This window comes from Paramormyrops kingsleyae, chromosome 13 (assembly GCF_048594095.1).
Source record: "Paramormyrops kingsleyae isolate MSU_618 chromosome 13, PKINGS_0.4, whole genome shotgun sequence".
NCBI lineage: Eukaryota > Metazoa > Chordata > Actinopteri > Osteoglossiformes > Mormyridae > Paramormyrops > Paramormyrops kingsleyae.
In genome coordinates, this window is record NC_132809.1 from 20,008,645 (window position 1) to 20,032,542 (window position 23,898).

The 23,898-nt window shown below is 44.4% G+C and overlaps 1 protein-coding gene across 1 annotated transcript; it reads left to right on the forward strand.

Moving 5' to 3' along the window:
* Window positions 1-1,930: 1,930 nt before the first annotated feature.
* Window positions 1,931-22,870, forward strand: syt13 (synaptotagmin XIII). Its single transcript, XM_023817100.2, has 6 exons — window positions 1,931-2,286; window positions 7,958-8,186; window positions 8,293-8,430; window positions 13,684-13,985; window positions 19,652-19,775; window positions 19,948-22,870. The coding sequence occupies exons 1-6, from the start codon at window positions 2,113-2,115 to the stop codon at window positions 20,250-20,252; spliced, it is 1,272 nt and encodes a 423-aa protein (XP_023672868.1). The 5' UTR covers window positions 1,931-2,112; the 3' UTR covers window positions 20,253-22,870.
* Window positions 22,871-23,898: the final 1,028 nt, after the last annotated feature.

Consider the following 23,898-nt stretch of genomic DNA (forward strand, 5'->3'; position numbering starts at 1 on the left):
AAATACTTAAAATGTTTATGTTGGAGTAGGTGAGCGAGCGAACCGGGAAGCAGGCGAAGCAAGCCGAGAGTGCAGGCAAACGGGGTTTATTCCAGACAACAGGGTAGAGACACCAACAAACATCAATGACGGATCTGGGGTAACAGACTCAGACGCGGACTAAATACAGCAGACAAGCCAAACTAACAAGGAACAGCTGGGCACGATCGGGAAAGCACACGTGGATAAGGAGGGGGCGTGGCACACATCAGGAGCGGACGGAGCAGGGCGTGACAGTTTATATTTATTTAAAATCATTTATTTAAAATGGCCATTACGTAATTCCAACTAAGAAATAAATGATTTGTCAAACACAAAGGGAGATCTGTGCCGTGTTCTAAACAGGACTTTCTCATCGTCCCCAACACATCTTCCCAAAGACTCTCATTTTCCATCTTCCCCATCATCCCTGTTACCACTGTGGTTGCTCCTGTGGTAACTTGACTGTAAATGCACACTTCACATTAGCTGCATTACCTGTGATAGTGTGCCTGACTTTACTTGCTACAGTATGTTCTTTCTGCATATATGTGTCCCCAGCTAGATTCCATAAAGCCCCTCAATCCATTGCTTGATACATAGAATGAATTCAATGCATTGAAACTTGCTTGCTTGCATCGTCTCAATTTATCCAGTCATCTAGTTACATTATTTTAACAACTGTCTAGGTGTAGGTGCCATAAGCAAACTTAACATCATTGGTTTCAGTGTGGCCCAGTAACTTCATTTAAGCATGTGGATAACAGTGTGTTGCTATGTAATGCTTAATGCGTTTAGTCATAATGAGAAGGTGGTGTTTTTAAATGCGTTAGGACTCCTGTGTCTGAAAAATGCCGTAAAATCACTACACTAATATAACAGTTGGGGAGGGGATTGGCTGCAGTCATATGCTGCAAATTAATTTATATGTAATAATAATAATAATAGGATTCAGGGGTTTTATTTGTCACATGCAAGGTATATATATAAACAGTGACAGCAGAATGACATTTAAAGTAGGGATATGATAACAGACATAAAAAATTAAAGTTGTACAGAAAAATAGTCATACTGAAAGCAAATAATAATAATAACTGGGTCGGTGCCCCATCCTGGGTTGTTCCCTGCCTTGCGCTTGTAGTCTTTGGGATAGGCTTTATACCCCCATGACCTTGAATCGGATAAGCGGTTTCAGAAAATGGATGGATGAAATAATAATAATAATAATAATTTAGATTTTTACAGTGCTTTTCAAAACAAATGAATGAAGAACAATATGAGGACTCAGAGCCTGGCCTCAAGCACCCCAACTCTAGTTGTTTGATATTATCTGCCTCACTTGTACACCACTTGGGTCAAAGTGTTTGTGAAATAAATCAAGGCAAATATTCTGATGTGTGCTCATTTCATACTTTGCGAGAACCTTTATTTAAATATATACTGTAATGTACTGTTCATAGCACCTAAAGAGCAGGATTGCTTAAAATGAAACGTTTAGTTATATCGAGGGCAAATAAGATAGTCAGATTTAGCTTTGTATGTTACAGTAAGTGCCTCTCATTCTGTAGGTGATAAATCAGTGGATGACTATCATTAGGAGGCTTTTGAAATGTCAGGTTTTATAGTTGCCCTTTGAGAGGAGCTGAACGTGAGGGGAGAGAGCGTCCAGACTGCTGTGTATCTATCTCTGTCAGAATCTACAGATGTCAATTGGCACTAGTAGCAGGTCAGCCAGCGCGTCATTGTCTCAGGGGCCTTGAGATAGCGAGGGGGGTGAGATGGGTGGAAGCGGTGGATGTGGTCTCCCTCTGCACAAGCCTCATTAGCGGGACCAGACAGTGAGCAAGTCCCGCCCCCACTCCCTCCTCTCCTCCCGCCCGAGCTGCTGTTCCTCCACACTGCCTTTAAGCACACACGGAGAAGAGACTTCACTTGAGTCACTCTCAGAGAGTGAGAGGCAGAGGAGCCTGAGCATCCTTGCTGCGCACCCCCCACGGCGTTTCCACCCTCCCCAGAGTATCCACCAGAACGGCGTGTTTCCATAGGACCCCAGACACAGTGACCCTGCCACATCTCTCTCCCCATCCATCCAGCATGATCTTCAGCACCGCTGTGGTTCTGGGGGCCACTCTGGGCAGCCTGTCTGGTGTGCTTACTCTCTGCTGGCTCTCGTACCTTTGCAAGTCCTGCAGGAAAAGCCAGCTGGAGCAGGACAGCGAGCCGGACCCAGAGAAGGTGACACGCAGCATCCTGCAGTCTGCTCACCAGGTAGGGACTTACAGTAGAGGGAAAGTGGGCAGCAAGGTAAAGGCTGGGAGTCATGCATGAATAGTAATTTGATGTAATGATGATGATGTGCCCAAAGCCTCCTGAGAAATAGATAAGAGCAGAGCATGTAATATTAACATAGTGAAATCTCCCCTTTTACAAAGGTTATGTCTATAACTATATGCAGGGTGTTGCAGAGTGCTTAAATAACACACTGAGCTGTCAGTAAATGCATGTATTTCATTCACAAGCTGGAGAAGTATAGCAGCAATAATTAGATATTAAATATAAACCACACATAATTTATCAATTATTTCAAAAAGAAAGTTTAATTTATTTACTTTGAAGCCTGTCATGTTAAATGCACCAAACCTTCATTAACATAGCATGGAGTCCAAGTTATTTTCACTTCATTATACTGGGGGAAGTTCCATCTAAATCTTTTATATTTGGGATGATTTGGGAATGTCTGGGAATATTCAACAAACACATATCACTTCTGGGTATAATTGGTAATTTATGGAAACATAATGGAAAAAATCTGTGTAAATATATCAGATTTGGGAACATCTTGGGAATGTTCCACAAAATTGATTATGTTTTGAGATGTTTCGAAGTCTTACTTGTCTAAGACATGGCATTTAAAGATTTGCACAGTGGTACAATGATCATGGGTACTACTGATGTAGAACAGGCTTTGCTTCATTCTTTCGGTTTACCTTGATTTTATTTTGAAGCATAGCTGCCTTAAATGAAAGGATGGATTTGGGAATAACTAGGCATGAACACAAGGGAGAGATTCATCTGACACCAGCTAGGATCTCTGACGCTAATGGAGATGCACTGTAGACGTGCTATAAGGATTGCTGCTTATGATCTGTCTAGACAAATCAAAGTAAATCATTGGAAAATGTAACCCTATTGTTGTTTCTGTCCTTGGTGCACTGCACAGTGAACACGACAAGGCTAATTCGCAGGTTGCTGTTTTTTTAGTTCCCTTGGCTTAAACGAAAATTGCTGAATTGTTTTATAGATACGCTTTCATTCTCTAATGGTGTCTGGTTTTCTTCCATTGCCATGCGCTGCGTCTGAGTGGCTCCTCAGTGCCCCTGGGCTGTGGCTTAGTCTGTTTTGCCTCAAACTAATAACTCTGTTTGTGTGTTCGGAGTTGCCATGCAAATGCAAGATGCTGTTGTCTATCTCCTGTTGCATTATCAGATGTAGTTAAAAATAGAGATGAGGGATCTTTCAGCTTCAGTTGATTTTTTGGCCAATCCAGCCAGCAAGGTCGCCTGTGAGCACTGAAAGTCTGCAATATGTGGTGTGCTATTATTAGACATTTCAAACTGAAGGAGGCTCCAGCCTGTAATTGGTCCATCAGCTATGTAGCCCTGTTAAACAATGGGTTTGTTTTGTCTTGAATTTAGTCCCCTGGAAGGAGACAGCCCCCTCATCCTTTTCATGAACCCCCCCATCCACCTTTGTCACCTATTTAACCACTGAGATATTGGAAATGAGACTTGCACGTTGTCTTTGCTCTGACAGCAGTGTTTTTATTCCTGAGCGACATTGTTATTAAAAAAAGCCCTGCATGATTTGTAAAGAGTCCTTGCCATAAGAACATTTAGTCACAGGCTGCTCAAGTACTTCAAAAAATATGTCAAACCGTGACTACATTTGGCCTGCTCTGGGGTTTTAGGAAGAATGGTCTAAACAGGGACACGGTGTAGTTTAAGGTGTAACACTACAATGTAAGATAGTGCACCTAGGGAGCACTGGATTACTTTGAGATGTCTGCTTAAACTTGAAGAATTCATTTTTGTAAGGAAAACACTGTTTTTGTGAGAGTAAGGAAATGAATCCCCAATGAACAACATGTCCAGACCGACTAGAATGTAAATGAAATCTTCTGTATTTGGGCAGGCTGATAGTATAGTGTTGATTAAGGACCATCAGACTCTAGTAGGTTATGCAAGATGTCATAGAGTGTACTGGTAAGTCAAAAACAGGGTGAGGGTTCACATCTCAGGAGGTATACTGCTGTTGTCTGTAATTACATGGTGGCTGCTTAACCCAACTGTTTGTGGAAATAAGAAGGTAGGATAAGCACAGTACCCTCGGAGTAGCAGAATGTGCTAAACAACTCATCAAGTGACACTTACGATTGTTTCTGTTTTATGAATGTAAATTGTCTTTCATAGATCTTCTGGATTCATTGTCTTCTTGTTCACTGCATCATTCCATACATTCCAGACATTTCTGAGTGAGTTTTTCTATGGATCTGGTGCTCGGATACTCGCTGATTGAGTGTAGCCTGCAGTTTTGAGTTTTACAGTCATCTCAGTCTGTCGAATATGACAAGAGAAAGGCTAACGGTCTCGTATGTGACAAATGGGTGCCAAATCTTGGCGAAACCAGAGTGGTAGAAACAACTGTCACACATTGAAATATTCATAGAGGCACTCGTGAGAATGGAGAGAACCTTAGCAGGGACAAAATGTATCTGAGTGGACAGACGTGTAGGAGGGTCCTGGCTTGCAGAGATGCAAATAACACATTCTCTGTGTGTACCGCCCACATGGAGCCCAATGTAGCCCACAAGGAAATGGATTCCATTTATACCCTTCAAGTCTGTGTAATCCTCATGAAGGCAACGCATACAGTGAGAGACGAGGATGAAATACATGTGTTTCTAACAGGCAGTCAACCTAAAGAGTGGGCAAGAGTCACCTGCAGAGCGTTTTATGTGGGTCATCTGTGATTTTGGATGCCCCAATGAGCCAGTGTCTTGTGGCTGGCACGATAACACAGTTAGTCACCAGAAAGTAACACTGCATGAGACTGGCAGCACATGGTAGCACGACCTCTGGGGCGCTATGTCACTGCTTTGGTCAGAGACTGACTAAGAAACATCAATAGACACTTGGAACCCAAGCCTAGAATTAGCATGTTAACGCAGTATGTCTGACAGGAAAAGTAGCACGTTGATCACGCCCATTCTTCACGCCGGTAATACAGTAAAACTGGAAAAAAAAAAAGTCGCCGTCTTGTAACTCGTCAATGTGCACAAGTCGACGCTCAAACAAAAGTCCCGATTTTTCCTAATGATGTTTCCTTTAAAATTCCTTGTGTAACTCGCCGCTTGTAAGTCGTCAAATTCCCTTAGTCGTCACCTAAATCCCGAACAACACAAATGAATGGATTTTCCTACCTGTAAGTCGACACCCCAATCGCTGCATTCCCGCCGCCTGCTTCACACGCCTGCTTGGCGATGTAGAAACGGGGAATCCCCACCTATCGCACTAGTCGCTCCCTGGGCTTAAGTCTCGCGTGTATAGTGCGGTGTAGTGGAGGTATGGTGTTATATTTACTAGTCGGCAAAACGGCGAGATAGACATAAGTCGCCGAAGTGTCGACTTTATAAGTCGGCAAAACGGCGAGTTATATTTACTAGTCGACAAAACGGCGAGATAGACATAAGTCGCCAAAGTGTCGACTTAGGTGTATCTCGTCAACTCTCTAAGTCGTCACTTTTAAGCTGGTCCCGCGAGTGTCGACTTAGACCGGTTTTACTGTACTGGCATCATGCAGAAGGAAGTGGGCCCAAAATAGACTGAGAAGCAGGATACAGCTGATAGCTCCAGTTTGAGTTTAAAGTTAAAAAAGTTGAATTTTTACACTAATTAAGGAAAATTGTAGACGTGTAAATGCCTGTGACAGTGGGGAGAGAGGTCCCTATGATCTATTCAACTCTTCTCACTATCATCTGTAGGGTCTTGCTGTCCGAAGAGGAGCAATTCCCATGACAAGCCGTGATGCAGCTACACAGTCTATGTAGAACGTGCGCATGGTAGAACGTGATGAGGATTGGGGGGGTGCACTCTCCTCAGTCTCCGCAGGAAATAGAGACGCTGTTGAGATTTCTTGGCAATGGAGCTGGTGTTGAGGGTCCACTTGAGGTTCTCTGAGATGTGAACACCATGGAACTTGGTGCTCTGGACGATCTCCACTGTATATGCATTGATGTTCAGTGGAGAGGGGTCATGGTGTGCCCGCCTGAAGTCAACAACCATCTCCTTTGTCAAAGCTGACAAAGCTGTTGGCTCCACACCAGTCTGTTAGCTGTTGCACCTCCTCTCTTTACGCCGCCTCGTCATTTCCACTGATCAGGCCCATCGCGTTGTATCATCAGTGAACTTGATTATGTTTCAGGCCCTGTAGTATCAGAATTCCTATCAAATGCTGAGGAATGACTTTGTAGGACTGAAACCTATGAATAGCATTCGCACATATGTATCCTTTTGTCCAGGACGGTGAGGACCCGGTGAAGGGTGGTAGTGATGGCATCATCTGTTGAGCGATTGAGACAATACGCAAACTCATGCAACTCATGAGAAGCCTCTAAAACCACTTTATGATGATAGTTGTGAGTGCGACGGGACAGTAATCGGTGAGGCAGGACACCGGATACTTCTTTGGCATAAGGATGATGGTAACTTTGAAGCACATTGGAACAACAGTGGTGCTCAGAGAGATATTGAAGTGGTCTGCACTTGCTCTGAGCTCAAGACCAGGAATGTTGTCTGGTCTGATGGCCTTATGTGAGTTGACTATGAGCAGCGCTCTCCTTACATCAACCGTGGCCAGGCAGAGCACCTGGTCATTGAGGGGTAGGGTGGTTTTCCTCACTACCATGTCATTCTGTACTTCAAATCATGCATAGAAGTGATGCAGCACAACAGGAAGGGATGCCTCACCATCACAGGCAGGTGGAGATGTCCTGTAGTTGGTGAAGGCCCGGATGCCCTGCCACATGTTTTGTAGGTCCCCAGTATCTTGGAAGTAGCCATTGATTCTCTGAGCATGTGCACACTTTGCCACTCTGATGGCCCGGGACGGGTTGGCCCTTGCTGTTCTCAGGGCAGCCTTGTCATTGGACCTGAAGGCAGTGTCTCATGTTCTCAGCAGCGCATGCACCTCTGCAGTAATCCATGGTTTCTGGTTGGGGCGTGTGATGATGATCTTGGAGACAGTAACGTCATCAATGCACTTGCTGATGTAGCTGGTCACTGACACTGTGTACTTCTCCAGGTTGGTTGAGCTGCCGTAGGTTGCAGCTTCCCTAAACATCACAGTCAGTGTGTTCAAAACAGTCCTGAAATGCAGAGATGGTTCCTGGGGGCCAGGTTTTGTTCTGCTTCCAAATGGGCTTGGCACGTCTGACAGGCGGACTGTACACTGGGATCTGCATAACAGAGACCTGGTCTGAGTAGCTGAGGTGGGGATGGAGTTCAGCATGGAACACGATACCAAATGTGTGACTGCATGCTATTCCCAAATATGTTGGTGTCCATTGTGCCTCATGACTCCTGCATGTGAGGCCTGTACTCATGCTTGCTCTAATATGTAGTCCTGTACTATGTATTCTCCCCACATCTCCTCTATGTGCCTTTCCCAATGTGGAAGCTGAAGTATGCGTATTAATGTCTTCTGTGTGAATCTTCTCCATTAACGAATCCTGACATCCTGCCTAATATACACTCCTTTTCTCACTTGATTGTGTCCTCTTTTGATATTCCTTCCATCAAGATGTCCTCCCTTAATGATCTTGCCTTTCTCCAATGAGCGCTCTTCGGTGTAAAAATGTGTCCTCTTCTTCTTTGTTTTCCAGTTTATTGTTAAAAAATCAACAGAGTCCATCCAGCCACGGACATTGCTGAAATTCCCCAAACTTTACAAGCCCAAGCCATCTGTCACCTCCCCAGAGGTGATCACTTATCCCAGTTACACTGTGAAGACAAAAGAGAAGCCACTGGCAGAAACACCTGCCTCTGCCTGGCCTGACTCTGGTAACCTAGCAACAGAAGGATCTGAGGAAGTCTTCCTCATGCCTAAGCAAGGTAAACCGAATCAATCAAGAATGGGGCCCTCAAAAACATTTTAAAATAACTCTCAATGTCTTTTGATCTTGAGAGTCTTCTAACTTAGTGATCTCTCACATTGCAGATTCCACTGATGACACCCCCTCAGCTACAGAGCTGAACCCTGATTTGACAAAAAGCTCCTCTACGCTCCGTCCTAAACTGCACTTCTCCCTCACCTACAACTCTGAGAGGAAGGAATTGCAGGTCACCATCATAGAAAGTATGTTTTCTCTGTTACAATGCTGCACTGGGGCTGGTTTTGATTTCTGTAAACCAAAGTTAATCTTTTATTAAAGGGATACTTACTCATACTGATGCTTACTGAAGCCATTTTGGGTTGAAATCCTTGTTCAGAAATTATTGCCATACCCAAAGGGAATTTTTATCAGCATGGATCATTGATTTTATGAATATACGCATTGCTCTGATCTAACAGTCACTGATCATACATTGATGTGATGAAAAGAAGCAGTAGGAAACTAGCAAACCAATGAATCTGGAATTTTATTGTGTCAATGAATGTTCTCTTAATAAGAAGATGGAAAGAGAAGACTTTGCTATTCACGGGCATTACTGTGGAGTGCTGGAGAGCTGGAATTCCAGATATAGAACACAGGCAGATGACTCACAGGTAAAAAAAAAACAGAGCTGTCTTCACCTGTATTCCTCTGCCAGAAAATAATTTTATTTATAGGCGTTTTTTCAGGATGATGAACAGATACAGTGTCCAGCATAAATGAGTACATCTGTCTCTCTTTAGAATTAATACTTTCTATGGGTTCTTTTGTTTTAAAATATTCCAGCAACAAAATGATTTAAGACCATGGTGCAAAAATTAGTACACCTCAGTGAAGGCCTTAGGAATAAAACTTGATAAAATGCTAATTAATGGTGGTATTTAACAAATAAAATCCCCTCCCATTCAATGCTGACAATAGTGGCACCACATGCAGGAGGGCCCAGCTCAAACTCCCAGGACATTTATTGGTACATTTGTCACTTTAATGAGATGAAAGTACTACATTGAATCCCCCCCTGGAGCTACTCTGTGTACTTCCCTGTTATTTCAGGCAATGCATCCATAAAACCATTATGTCCAAATGCTTGGCTTTATTTTGGTGCATCATATCGTTTTCTGGAGAGAGGTTGGGAATCTGTTTGCAGTTGGGCCTGGCCAGTCCACGCAAGGAGAAATGCAAAGTTGTAAAGTTCATGACTGGGTTGAAGTTACACACAGTGACAGTTAAAAAGAGTGTGGTTCCTCTCCTGGTATCACTTTCAGCAAAAGTACTTTGCATTGCAGTTTTATTTGGTTCCCAACCACATGAGAGAAAAAACTGAAAATAATATATTCTCTATGTAGTCAACCCCACTTCTTAAGGGAAACATTGCGATGTGTGAGTGACGAAGCCTTATTGAGAAAATGTCAGGTGGCTGAAAAGGGGAAGCATATTTGGTTAAATCTGAGTGTTCCAGTAAGGGAGTGAAAGGAAAAATGTGGTATGTCTGGGATTTCGGGGACTCAGTATTGTTCCATTGTTCTTCCACTGAATAAGGGGGTCAGTATTTTCTTGGATAGACTCCAGTCCCCCCCCCAACCCTATACTAATTGTACACAATGGATAATGATTCTCAATTCTGCTCCTGAAGTGCCACCTGCCAAGTTTTCAGTCAAACCCGCACTGTTTACAACATACCACCTTCATTATTAGGCCATTAAAAAATACCTGACACTAATTAAGCTCAGGCAGGTGTGAGAACTTCCTGGCAGGTGGCACTCTGGGAGCAGGACTGAGAAACACTGGTTTAGAGGATTATGATGGCTTAATACATAGTGCCTTTAACACCAATTAAGTTACTAACTCTTGGGTTAAGTCATTCAATTTGAGTCTAGCAGACAATATTTAGTTTGCCCAATCAATAACTGGATTAAAGACTGTTCGGTATCTTTGTTGGTTATATGGCAATTACCTTTCATGGTAAATGTTGATGCTAAGAATATACACTGTTATCATTTATACCTTTTCATTCTTCACATTTATTTTATTAGCAGTGTTTTCAACTGATTGGTTGGTTGGTTGCGATTGTTCATATCAGCCCACCTTAGTTCACCTTTTGTAGGTTATATAGCAAATTCTTTTCCCCATTCAGTCATTCACTCATTCATTCATTCATTCATTCATTCAGTCAGACTGTCATTCATCTTTATTTTCCATCTTTTTGTCCAGGACCAACAGTCACGTGTTAACGCAATGAAGATTGCTTAGGCAGTATTTCTGATTCATTCATTCATTGAAAACTGGGAGACAGTAGATGCTTTTGTTTGAAGTATCTACTGCATAAGCATAAAAGATGATTTTGTAACACAATGGAAAAGGAGAGCCGATGAGAAAGAAAATGCAGTGTCGATACATAGAAGCATGTGTGTTCAGTGCGCTCAACCTCTCTCCCTGTTCACATGTGAACTGTGTTCAATGCGCTTGGCCTATCGCCCTGTTTGTATGTAACTTTCGTGTTCACTGTGATTGATCTCTGTCCTTGTTCACATGTGAATTGTGTGTTTAGTTTGACCAACCTCTCTCCCTGTTCACATGTGAACTGTGTTCAATGCGCTTGGCCTATCGCCCTGTTTGTATGTAACTTTCGTGTTCACTGTGATTGATCTCTGTCCTTGTTCACATGTGAATTGTGTGTTTAGTTTGACCAACCTCTCTCCCTGTTCACATGTGAACTGTGTTCATTGCGCCCAACCCCTATCCTGTTTCACATGTGAATTGTGTGTTCAATGCGCGCAGCTTCTCTTCCTGTTTGCATGTAGACTGTGTTCAGTGCACTCAGCCTTTCTCCCTGTGCGCATGTGAATTGTGTGTTCAGTGCACTGGCCTCCTTCTCTGTACACATGTGAATTGTGTGTTCAGTGCGCTTGTCCTCTCTCCCTGTCTACATGTAAACTGTGTGTTCAGTGTACTCGGCCTCTCTCCCTGTCTACATGTAAACTGTGTGTTCAGTGTACTTGGCCTCTCTCCCTGTCTACATGTAAACTGTGTGTTCAGTGTACTCAGCCTCTGTCCCTGTCTACATGTAAACTGTGTGTTCAGTGTACTCGGCCTCTCTCCCTGTCTACATGTAAACTGTGCGTTCAGTGTACTCGGCCTCTGTCCCTGTCTAATGTAAACTGTGTGTTCAGTGTACTCGGCCTCTCTCCCCGTCTACATGTAAACTGTGTGTTCAGTGTACTCGGCCTCTCTCCCTGTCTACATGTAAACTGTGTGTTCAGTGTACTCTGCCTCTCTCCCTGTCTACATGTAAACTGTGTGTTCAGTGTACTCTGCCTCTCTCCCTGTCTACATGTAAACTGTGTGTTCAGTGTACTCGGCCTCTCTCCCTGTTCACATGCAAATTGTATGTTTAGTGCTGTTCTCCCTGTTCCTAAGGCTGCCGGACGAGAATGTATTTCTGGACTTTAAGGTTATTTTACATGTGAACATGTATACAATGCGATTTGTAGCCCTCTGCGTATTGCCTGTATCCCCAACCCCCTGCGAATCTACTGTATCCTTGGTCCCCTATGTATTGCCTGTATCTGCGGCCCCCTGCCTATCACTCTGTTCCTTGTGTATCGCCTGTATCCCCAACCCTCTGCATTTCTCCTATATCCCCGACCCTTTGCCTATCACCTGTGTCCCTGGTTCAGCGTGTATCACCTGTATTCCTGGCGTTCTGTGCATCACTTTGTATCCCAGCTCCTGTATCTGCGGCCCCCTGCCTATCACCTATTCGTATAAAAACACACATGTGAAAGTTACATGGTGTGCATTGTCCCCCATAGTTTAATGTTTAAAGCACACTTAATGGGACATGTCTGTATCGTTCATATTTCTACTTATTAGTCCATTAATTCTGCCTTTTGTACTGGCACATTATGTAGAAAAGTATTGCAAGATCTTTTTTTTCCAACCATGATTTTTTCCCCCTACATGTCTCTTCCGGGGCTCCGTAAGTTTGAATGTGTAAAACTGACACAGCCAAGAAATAATCCATCTGGAGTTGTGAATAAAATTATTTGACAAAAACTGACAGACTGGCAAAATCGACAGAAACTGACAAAAAAAGACATTTCCTCTCTTATTTTAGTTTTAGTTAGTTTTTTAAACATACAATAAAGTTTTATTTTTATTTCTGGTAACAAAAATGTTTTTTTCACATTTGGTTTTCATTATTTCGTTAGTTTTCGTGAATGATAATAACCCAGCCGGGAACACTGGTGTTACAGGCAAAAGGTCTAGACCAGACTAGAGATACAGGCAAAACACCCCTTGCATAATGCCTGTTTCCCCAGCCCAATGCCTATCGCCTGTATCCCCGCCCCCTGCCTATTGCCTGTATCCCTGGCCCCTTGCCTATCACCTGTATCCCCGGCCCCCTGCCTATCACCTGTATCCCCAGCCCCTAGCCTATTGCCTGTATCCCTGGCCCCCTGCCTATTGCCTGTATCCCCGACCCCCTGCCTATCACCTGTATCCCCAGCCCCCTGCCTATTGCCTGTATCCCCGGCCCCTTGTCTATCACCTGTATCCCCGGCCCCTTGTCTATCACCTGTATCCCCGGCCCCCTGCCTATCGCCTGTATCCCTGGCCCCCTGCCTATTGCCTGTATCCCTGGCCCCCTGCCTATTGCCTGTATCCCTGGCCCCCTGCCTATTGCCTGTATCCCCGACCCCCTGCCTATCACCTGTATCCCCAGCCCCCTGCCTATTGCCTGTATCCCTGGCCCCTTGTCTATCACCTGTATCCCCGGCCCCCTGCCTATCGCCTGTATCCCCGGCCCCCTGCCTATCACCTGTATCCCCCGCCCCCTGCCTATCACCTGTATCCCCGACCCCCTGCCTATCACCTGTATCCCCAGCCCCCTGCCTATCACCTGTATCCCCCGCCCCCTGCCTATCACCTGTATCCCCGGCCCAATGCCTATCACCTGTATCCCTGGCCCCCTGCCTATCACCTGTATGCCCGGCCCCCTGCCTATCACCTGTATCCCTGGCCCCCTGCCTATCACCTGTATCCCCCGCCCCCTGCCTATCGCCTGTATCCTCGACCCCCTGCCTATTGCCTGTATCCCCGACCCCCTGCCTATCACCTGTATCCCTGGCCCCCTGCCTATCACCTGTATCCCCGCCCCCTGTCTATCGCCTGTATCCCCGGCCCCCTGCCTATCACCTGTATCCCCCGCCCCCTGCCTATTGCCTGTATCCCCGCCCCCTGCCTATCGCCTGTATCCCCGGCCCCCTGCCTATCACCTGTATCCCTGGCCCCCTGCCTATCACCTGTATCCCCTGCCTATCACCTGTATCCCTGGCCCCCTGCGTATCGTCTGTATCCCATGCCCCAATGTATCAGCTATATCTCATGCCTGGTTTGTCTGTACTGAGGATCTACTCTGACCCGGTTGCCCCCTGCTCCTGTTTCCATGGTAGCGGAGCATGTGGCAGCAGGGCTGGGCCTTGAAGGCTACGTACTGGGCCGCCTCCACACACCGGCAGAGCTGACAGAGGTCCGCACAGCACCTCGACGACTGACTGAGCATATCTGCTGGGCTGAAAGCCTGGCCTTCCCCCTGCCTGGCGGCTACAAGACGGAGGGTGAAGTGGCTTTGTCCCTGCGCAGTTTGGACTGCTTCTCCCAGGATGTGGACCTGGGGGACATGAGGTTCAAGTTGGCTGATGTGGCTATGATGTCAGACGCCGACTGCTGGGTCGAACTACAGCCCCCGAAACAGGTGCCGCTTCTGCTGAATACTCATGAGGGACCATGCCAGCTGAAGAGTGCACTTAGAATAAGCTGTGACAATAAGCAGAGCCACAGGCAGCTCAATGTCTTTGTGCTATTGATTGGTGTGTGATTTATACAATGTTGTCTGTCTTCTTGCCACATCCTCCTGAACAGGTTTCTGCCAAATGGAGTCAGAGTCTCTTAAAGAAACTTCAGCTTGGAAATTAAATTGTATTTATATCTCTGTAGAGGAAGAGAAAAATGTTATTCAATAAACAACTACAACTGTCCTGTGGATAGAAATGATAATAAACCAGCTTCAGAGTCTGGGAAAAGTAGTTTTAAAATAGCAAAATAAACAGGGAAAGCTGGGTGTTGAGGCTGAGGCTATTCAGAATGCACCCAGAATGCATCTGTCCCTGTTTCAGCCTCCTAGTCAGGATGACCAGATCCTTTGAGAGAACATGAAGCCTTAATGAAAGAACAAATCAATTTGGCTTAACACAGCAGTAGACTGGAGATGCTTAATGAGCTATGCAATAATTAAACTGTTAATAATGCTTTGAGGACACATGGGTTTCAGGCCAGGCTATTGTTTCTTAATTGCTTGAGCAGCATGATGCTGAAGAATGATCCAATGAGAGAAGATTAAGGAGCAGAGGGAACCTCCAATGGCTGACATAGACAGCTGCTTTGGGTGTCAACATCTGAGTGGGCACCAACTCTACAGCCAATTTCAGTTTGCCTCAGATGGGTTCTGCTGGGAGTGATGCTCACCTAGGATGTCACATTGGCTAGGATCGGTACTGCTGGAAGTCTCTTGAGTCAGGCCTCTGCATGTGAAGATTGATAGCAAGCAGAAACGAGACCATGTCATGCTGACAAACAGCTGACAGCTGGCTTGTCAGTAAACATGTGTACTAGGGCTATTAAAATCACAGTCTGAGCCTCTGTGTCCAATCAGAATCATTAATCATTAAACTACCGAGGAGAACTGAAAGCAAGGCCTGGATTTGGAATGAAAGTCCGTATATGAAGAACCCTGTATACCAGGGTTCTTCAAATCTGGACCTCGATTCCAAATCCAGGCCTTATTTTCAGTTCTCCCAGGTAGTTAGTTTAATAGTTACTGATTCTGATTAGTCAGAGGCTTCACACCTGACTGACAGGTAAAGGAAGGCTGGAAAATCAGCAGTGCTCGGCGCTTGAGGGCCATGATTTTAATAACCCTGCTGTATACATTTAAATATCAGCCCTTATAAATGGTAGTAAATTATTAATTAAAATAAAAACTGTTATAACTTGTTTATAATTGTTACAACCTAATAAATCACCTGATAATAAAGCATTCATAAACCATTTATAAGGGTGCTATTATTGTTAATTAGTAGTCAAATATCTTCATCTAGCCTTTAGTTTGAGTTTTTGATTATGAGCGCAATGCTGAGTTTATATATAATCCTGACAACCTCTGAGAGCCACTGTCAGTGTCGTGACCGATGAAATTCGGAGCAGAGAATCAGGGTTGGGAAGCTGGAAAGTCAGGATCGAGGGATCTATTCAGGGAAAACAGCAAGACCAGGTACAATACGGTAGACAACGTCAATGACCGGACTGGGGAAACAGACTTGACTGTGGACATAAATACACAGGACTAAATGGAAATGACAGGAAACAGCTGATAACAAGTGGGATTCCACACGAGGTTAACAAGGGGGTGTGGCACACAGGAGGATCGGACGAGCAGGGCATGACAGTCAGAATAACCCTGCTGTCTGTGTTTCTGTGTATCTGTCTCGCTATATCAGGCAGATTCCTGCCTTTTGCTTCCTGTTTTAGACAAAGACAGCATGAATTGTTTGATATGCAGCACTTGTTTCTTGGTGTCATCACTCCGTGCATCGCATCTGAGTTTCTGACTTTACTGTATGAAAAAAAGACGAGTTGGTCTGACGTGTGTGCAGTGCTTTTCCTGCGCCCCCCTGGATGCCTTTGAGCCAATAGCAATGCGCCAGAGCCTCGTTATATGTGTAGGCAGGGAGATCAGAACATAAGGTTGGGATCTCATCACAGGCTCAGGAGAGGCACCAGTGATGTGGAATAAGGGCACAAAAAGCCTTGGAAGGAGTGAGAATAGGATTCAGGACTTAATTGGAGGGTAGGGATGTGGCAGAGCAGAGTTGTGGAGCAGAGGTGTGGGGCAGAGGGTGGGGGGAGGGCTCAGAAAACAGAGGCAGTACAAAGGAGCAATAAGGAAGGCATGATGAAGGGTGCAGAGGGGGGCACTGCAGGTGAAGGCATGGTGCAGAGGAATGATGAGCACAGAGATAGGGGGGGGCTGCCACGAGTGTGACAGGGAGATGCAGTCTGGAGATGGTTACTCATAAATGCAATGAAGGTCCTCAATAGGATGGGGAAAGCACAGGTGTGGACATTACTGATTCCTGCAACATCTATTATAGCAAGCCTGGATCTATCTATATCCATCTAATCATCGTCTGTCAGTCCATCCATCCAATTCTAATCTAATACATATATAAATACTAATGTGTAATAGTACCCTGGAGAAGGTAGTGGAAGGGAGAGGTGTGTTTTTTTTTCTTAATGAAAGTAAGACCCAACTAGCAGAGGCATTTCTAAAGAGGGAAGTGCTATAATCTGTCTGTGCCACTCGGTTCTGGTGAGGAGCACTTAGATTGATCTGGGCATTCGCATGTTGGATCACCAGCATAATGATGAGTGATGGGCTCTCATTGTGACACATCACATTGTCCTTTCCATTGATACATGGAACCAGCATGTCTGTGTTTAACTTAATCTAGAACATTAGGAAATTTGACATTTTACACATTTGCTTTGTTTGATTCTTACTGTTGTTCATTGTCAAATTTGAGTGATTAAATGATAATTTATAGTTTACAGATTTGATAAGATATATTTTAAGATATCTGGCCCACGCCATACAGTATGATTTGTGTTTGCCTTTAAATTTTATAAATTACATTTTTTCTTGGTTGCTTTCATGCAATTTCCTCATCAGAAACGCCATTCTCACCACTCAATGCATTTTTCCTAACACTAAATCACCTTTGCGGAAGTACTAAAACAATCAAAACGTTGTGCACGTGTGTCAGAGCATACAACATCAGTCAATAAATGAATAAAATACTTTCACCAGTGCATCAAGACTTAGTCAGCGAATCTTTTAATTAAATTCTTACTCAAGTCTAATGTAGAGAAACAAACTGAATAAAATGTAATGTCAAACATTTGTAAATTTACAGATAATTACTGTAACAGCATAGAACCAAGTAACAGAAAATATACACAAAAATATGGAATTCAACATTGTACATTTACTGTAGTACATTATGCTACAGTATGTAGCACATTTATATAGATATGTATAGATGGATAAACCTGCATCAAATTACTGTCTTACATACCTCCTGGTTTAGACCCTGAAGGTTGCCGAGGGTTGTGTTGGTGTTGCCAGTGTTCCCAGAAGGAGGTGTTTCATCTCACAGGGTACCCTGGATATTATCGAGAGGAGTCACAGCACACGACTTGGTGGCAACTCCAGTCTGGGAACTGAGAAGGACGGCTGTGAGGGTTCTAAGGGCAGATAAGGAGGTGTTTGTTAGACAAATCTGTGAGCAGGTGACACACCATCTGTGGTCTAGTGACCCTCGTCCTGCTTACAGAGGAATTGATGTATTACGCACATCTGAATCTGTTCTTCGGAGACTTGCAGTCAAGGCGAGTGAGGGAACGGTCCTTACGGATGACACTGCAGTTGTGACCCGCTGGGCCGGTTACTTTGAGTGGTTGTTTAAAGCTGACCCTCTGGCTAGGATGGGTCAGTTAGGGGTAGGGAAGGCCGCAGGGATCTGTGGTATCCGGGGTGAACTTCTCCAGGCTGGTGGTAAGGCTGTCCTCCTGGCACTGCAGGCAATCTTTGCTTCCATTTGGGAGTCAGGCATCATCCTAACTGACTGGAAAATGGGACTTGTGGTCCCTATCTGGAAAGGGAAGGGTGATCGCCTGGATTGTGGCAACTATAGGGGGATAACACTGCTTTCAGTGCTGTGAACACTTGCTTGTCTGTCAGCGACCGGAGCAGTCTGGTTTTACGGGTAAGAAATCTACCATCGATCGTATCCTTGCACTGAGGGTTCTCATCGAGCGCAAGTGCGAATATCGGCAGAGGTTCTTTGCAGCCTTTGTCGATTTTCGTAAAGCGCTCGACTCAATTGATTGACTTGCCCTGTGGGTCATCCTGAGACTAAGCATGATCCCCCTAAAGTTGCTGGATGTCATGGCCAGCCTGTACACTGGTACTGTGAGAGCTGTGCAGAGTGGAGGGGGAACCTCTCCCAGTTGTGTTCTTCCCAGTTGATTCAAACCAACTGGGCGCCGCTACGGGTGGCTGCCCTTCGCGGACAGCTTGCTCTACAAAGAGCAAGTTGAGGGAGGCGTAAAAACAATTTCCCCACGGGGATCAATAAAGTATCAATTATTATTATTATTATTATTATTCTGGGGTTCGCCAGGGGTGTGTTCTTGCTCCTACTCTGTTCAATGCTTGTATGGACTGGGTGTTAGGCAGGGAAATGGAGTCCAGCAGCTGTGGGGCGTCCGTTGGTGAAGAAAGATTTACTGATCTTGACTTGACTTGATCTTAGTGTAGTCAATGGAGGCTCTAATCGGGGCTCTTGAGAGACAGTATCTGGCAGGTGTCCTGGTTAAAGACCAAGATCCAGGCATTTAATGACTTCTTAGGCACAGCCATCAGTAGTGTGTCTGTCTGTGGGGAGAATGTCAATTTTGTTGAGAGATTTACCTACCTCAGCAACGGCATTCATGTCTCTGGTGACTCTTCCTATGAAGTCAATAGACGGATTGGAAGAGCATGGGGGGTCATGAGGTTGCTGGAAAGGGGTGTGTGGCGTTCCCGATATCTTTGCAAGAGGACGAAGGTCCCTGTCTTTAGAGTCCTGGTCTTTAGAGTCTTGCTATAAGGCTGTGAGACTGGACTAATTCGGTATTGTGTCTCTTCAGAGAATCCTTGGGTACCGCTGGTTTGACTTTAGTACCGAATGAGCAGTTGTTGGAGTCCAGAATGAGGCACATTACCTGCATTGTAAGGGAGTGTCAGTTACGGCACTATGGCCATGTGGTGCGTTTCCCTGAGGGTGATCCGGCTCGCAGGATCCTCATTACTGATGACCCAAGCGGCTGGACCAGACCAAGGGGATGCCCACGTAACACCTGGCTGCGGCAGTTGGATGGCCATTTCCGGAGGGTGGGACTAGACCGTGTATCTGCCTGGGGGATTGCTGGTCGAGATCCCAAGGAGTTTTGCTGTGTAGTGGGTTCGGCAACATGCTGCACCACCGCATGCTCCCCAACCTGACCTGACCTGACCTGACACTGTAGCTGTTCCTCATCTGTGGGGATTCAGTGACTGGAGTCAAAGTGGATTTCTGACAACTAAGAGAGAGACACAATGGTTCAAACATTCCATGTGATGTTTTACCTGGAGATGCACCTTTTTTGAGTAACTCATCAGTATGAAACCTGTATATTCTGTGGGTTTGGACCTGGGTATGAATGTGAAGGGTTATTATGCAGAAGGTTACGTGTGAATGTAGCTTATATTTATCTTCACAGAACACAAGCTCCTCCGTGGGGGAGATCCTGTTATCCATCAGTTACCTCCCCGCAGCCAACCGCCTGGGTGTGGTGGTCATGAAGGCCAGGGATCTGCAGTCACACAAACTGAAGGACATCATTGGTACGCCCCAGTTTATCCTTACTTCTCTGTATACTGTGCACTTTCAGCCAGTAGTGTTTGATATATATTCATGCGTTTTATATACTCACCATGACCATGCTTTGGATTAATGGATGGATGTTCTTATGTGTTTATGCTTTTTGTGGTAAAAACCCAGCTCCTCTATCCCCAGACTTATCAGTGAAACTGACCTTGAAGCACCAGACCACCAAGCTAAAGAAGAAGCAGACACGGCAGGTGAAGCACAAGATGAACCCAGTCTGGAATGAGATGATGATGCTGGAGGTCCCCCTTGAGCTACTGGCCAAATCCAGTGTGGAGCTGGAAGTTCTCAATCAAGTGAGCCCGGGGACCCTGGACACCCTTGGCCACTGCCAGCTGGGCTTGCAGGCCCACAACACTGGTCTTCAGCACTGGCAGCAGATGCTTGAGAACCCTCGCAAGCAGTTAGCCATGTGGCACCCCCTCCACGTTTGAGGTCCCGGCCCAGGCTGATTCCCTCCACTTTTCCTGACCACCAAAACCAACAGAATCGGGTGCTCTCCCTTCACATTCAGTCTGACTCTCTTCAGTTAGTTGGATTTTATGGATTAATGCTCTGCACAGAAATAATTATTTGCTATTGATGGATAGAGATGCCAAATTTAACAAATTTAACATGTCTTGGCCCGATAGCAGCCTGTTCAGGGTGTCCCTTCCCTGCTCTGTATCTTCTGCCAGGGAACCTAGGCTCAATGTGAGCCTGTGCTGGATGTATGGCTGGATATGCTGGTCCCAGTCACTCTCCATTGAGAGTAAATGGAAAGTGTTACAGTTACAGTGTAGCCAAAAATGATTGGTATAATGTGAAAAATGGTCAAAAATGGAAATGATATTGAAGAACAAATTTTAAACAATTATGCGTGTTAAGGAAAGAAACAAGAAAAACTTTTATCCAAAACATATTCTGGAATTGTTCTGGAATTCCAATTCTGGAATTGGCCATTCATAGAGTTGAATGAATATGTTACAATGGAATGTTACAAAGTTCCCAGTCATAAAAGAGATCATTTAACACAACCCATAACAGCAGGTGTTCCAAATAGGCAGGTAATTGGGTGCCCTTAGTTTCTACAAGTAGCCCTGGTGGTCATTTGTAGGGTTAGTTGAGTTTCCCAAAATGGTCTAACAGGTTTACTAGTTTTGCATTTTGGTAGCATAAAGTGATACCTGGACCCTACAGAGGTTGCAGAGGTAGTGCAAGGATCCTCCCCTAGGATGGCGCAGCTATACATGGGGTGGTAGATGTTATCCAACAGGGATGACAGCTTAGCCACCATTCTCCTGTCACTCACACCCTCCACCGGGTCCAGAGGGCATCCTAGAACAGAGCTGGCCCTCCAGATCAGCCTGCTCAGTCTCTTTCTGTCCCCAGCAGAGATGCTGCTGCCCCAGCAGACCACACCATAAAATATTGGCATGTGTCATAGAATACCTCGAATTGGCAAGTCCGCCACTGACGCCCTGTGCTTTTCACAGATGAGAGCAGGTTCATCCTGAGCACATGTGACAGACGTGAAAGGGTCTGGAGAAGCCGTGGAGAATGCTATGCTGCCTATAACATTGTTCAGCATGACTGGTTTGGTGGTGGGTCAGTGATGGTCTGGGGTGGCATACCCATGGAGGGATGCACAGACCTCTACAGGCTAGACAATGGCATCTTGACTGCCATTAGGTATTGCCATTGGGATGATGGGATCCTTAGACCCATTGTCAGAACTTACGCTAATGCAGTGGGATTTTCGGGGATTCTTTGAGGTCAGCCCTGTAGATTGATAATTTTAATTTCCATCAAACAAAGTGGCATCCGTTTGTTCCTAACATGTTACCCAGTCCATATTAGGATTGTATAGCTATCGAGCATCATTTCTTTCCCAGTGAGATCTAATGTGTTTAATTTTTTTGAGCAGTGTATATTTAATATGGGGTAAAAAAGGACAAGCAGAATAAACTGAGATGTAAACTCTTTATATCTCACTTCATAATAGTTTATAAGCCTATATGAAATTCTGCCTCTGCAGTCAATGTGCTCTACATTAGAAAAGAATGTGCGTTTGAAAGCGACATAATGATGACGTGTTTCTGAGTGATACCAATCATTTAATTTACTACTGAATATTCCATTTGATAAATTCAGTATTTACTGATAACATTCAGTTTCCATTTCTCCATTACAACAGAGTTTTTGTCTAACTCCTAATTGGTGAAAAAAATGGGTATTTTTTGCCTGTTTACCCATTGTGGACGTGCAACGTCAGCTGACAGGAAACCATCATGCTTATGAAAAAATATGCAGATCTTGATACCAGGAGCATCTCTTAGTGCAAAACAATTAGCTTAATTCCATTCGCTATGAAAAAATATATATTTGGACAAATATCCACATTCAATGCACAACTACCATACTATGTCATATCTATCAAGGAGTCAGAGTATGTGATGTGATCCTATTTTGAATTAATACTGTTATACGGCAGCTACAGTTTTACAAACTATTATTCAAATGTGTAGCTTGTGATAGCTGCCAGAAAGGCTGGTTTACTGGTAAACTGTGAGCATGTAGGTCTCATGCTGAAAATATACAGTGTTATTGCAAACCTTCAAAACTCACCGCCAATTCTAAGCTCATATCTATGACAATATATGTGTGGATTTTATTATGATAGGGTACCATGGGATCTGTATTTGTTCCTTTCAAAATAGGTTGTGACTGACAGATGGTGTTAGAATGATGTCTGCAGAGGTGTCTGCGGCACAGATCCTTCCTTACTGAGTGAAGAAGCTTCTCAGGAGGTTTTTTTCTAAAAAGCCAGCCAGTGTAATTCTCTGACAAACAGCAGGAAAATCCTTTATGGACCTTTGTATTGACAGAGATGGAAGTGAGTCTTGTGGAAAAGCAGAGTATTACTGTATAACATTGCAAGTGTTTGACAATGCATCATTTTCGAGTAAACTCTGTTTAGCATAAACCAATAAGTCATTAAATGTAGGCCAAAGCTCATTGTAAGTGTTTTCATCTGGAATGTATGACAATTAAAAATCAAAATTAAGCACCATGGGTGTCTGGTGATTTGTGGACTGTCATTCTATTTGCATGCCCTGATTGGACCAAGTGCCTTTGACCTTTGTTTATACAGTATGTCCCTATTGATAAGGAGAGGGACCAGCCATTAGCAAGGCAAAGCTAAGTCAATCCAGTTAATGTACAGTGTCACTCTGGGGTTTAAGTCAATCCAGTTAATGTGCAGTACCACTCTGGGGTTAAATTAATCCGCTTTATGTTCAGTGTCACTCCAAGTTTAAGTCAATCCAGTACAGTGTTATTCTGGGGTTAAAGTCAGTCCGTGGTTAAATCATTCTAGTTTATATTCAGTGTCAATCTGGGGTTAGGTCTATCCATCTAATGTTAAGTGTAACTCCAGGGTTAAGTTAATCCAGTTAATATGCAGCGTCCCTCTGGGGTTTAGTCAATGCAGTTAATGTTCAGTGCCACTTTGGGTTTAAGTCAATCCAGTTAATTTACAGTGTCACTCCAGAGGTAAATCAATCCAGTTCATTTACAGTGTCACTCCAGAGGTAATTAAGTCAATCCAGTTCATTTACAGTGTCACTCCAGAGGTAAGTCAATCCAGTTAATTTACAGTGTCACTCCAGAGGTAAGTCAATCCAGTTAATTTACAGTGTCACTCCAGAGGTAAGTCAATCCAGTTAATTTACAGTGTCACTCCAGAGGTAAGTCAATCCAGTTAATTTACAGTGTCACTCTGGGGTTTAAGTCAATCCAGTTAATGTGCAGTACCACTCTGGGGTTAAATTAATCCGCTTTATGTTCAGTGTCACTCCAAGTTTAAGTCAATCCAGTACAGTGTTATTCTGGGGTTAAAGTCAGTCCGTGGTTAAATCATTCTAGTTTATATTCAGTGTCAATCTGGGGTTAGGTCTATCCATCTAATGTTAAGTGTAACTCCAGGGTTAAGTTAATCCAGTTAATATGCAGCGTCCCTCTGGGGTTTAGTCAATGCAGTTAATGTTCAGTGCCACTTTGGGTTTAAGTCAATCCAGTTAATTTACAGTGTCACTCCAG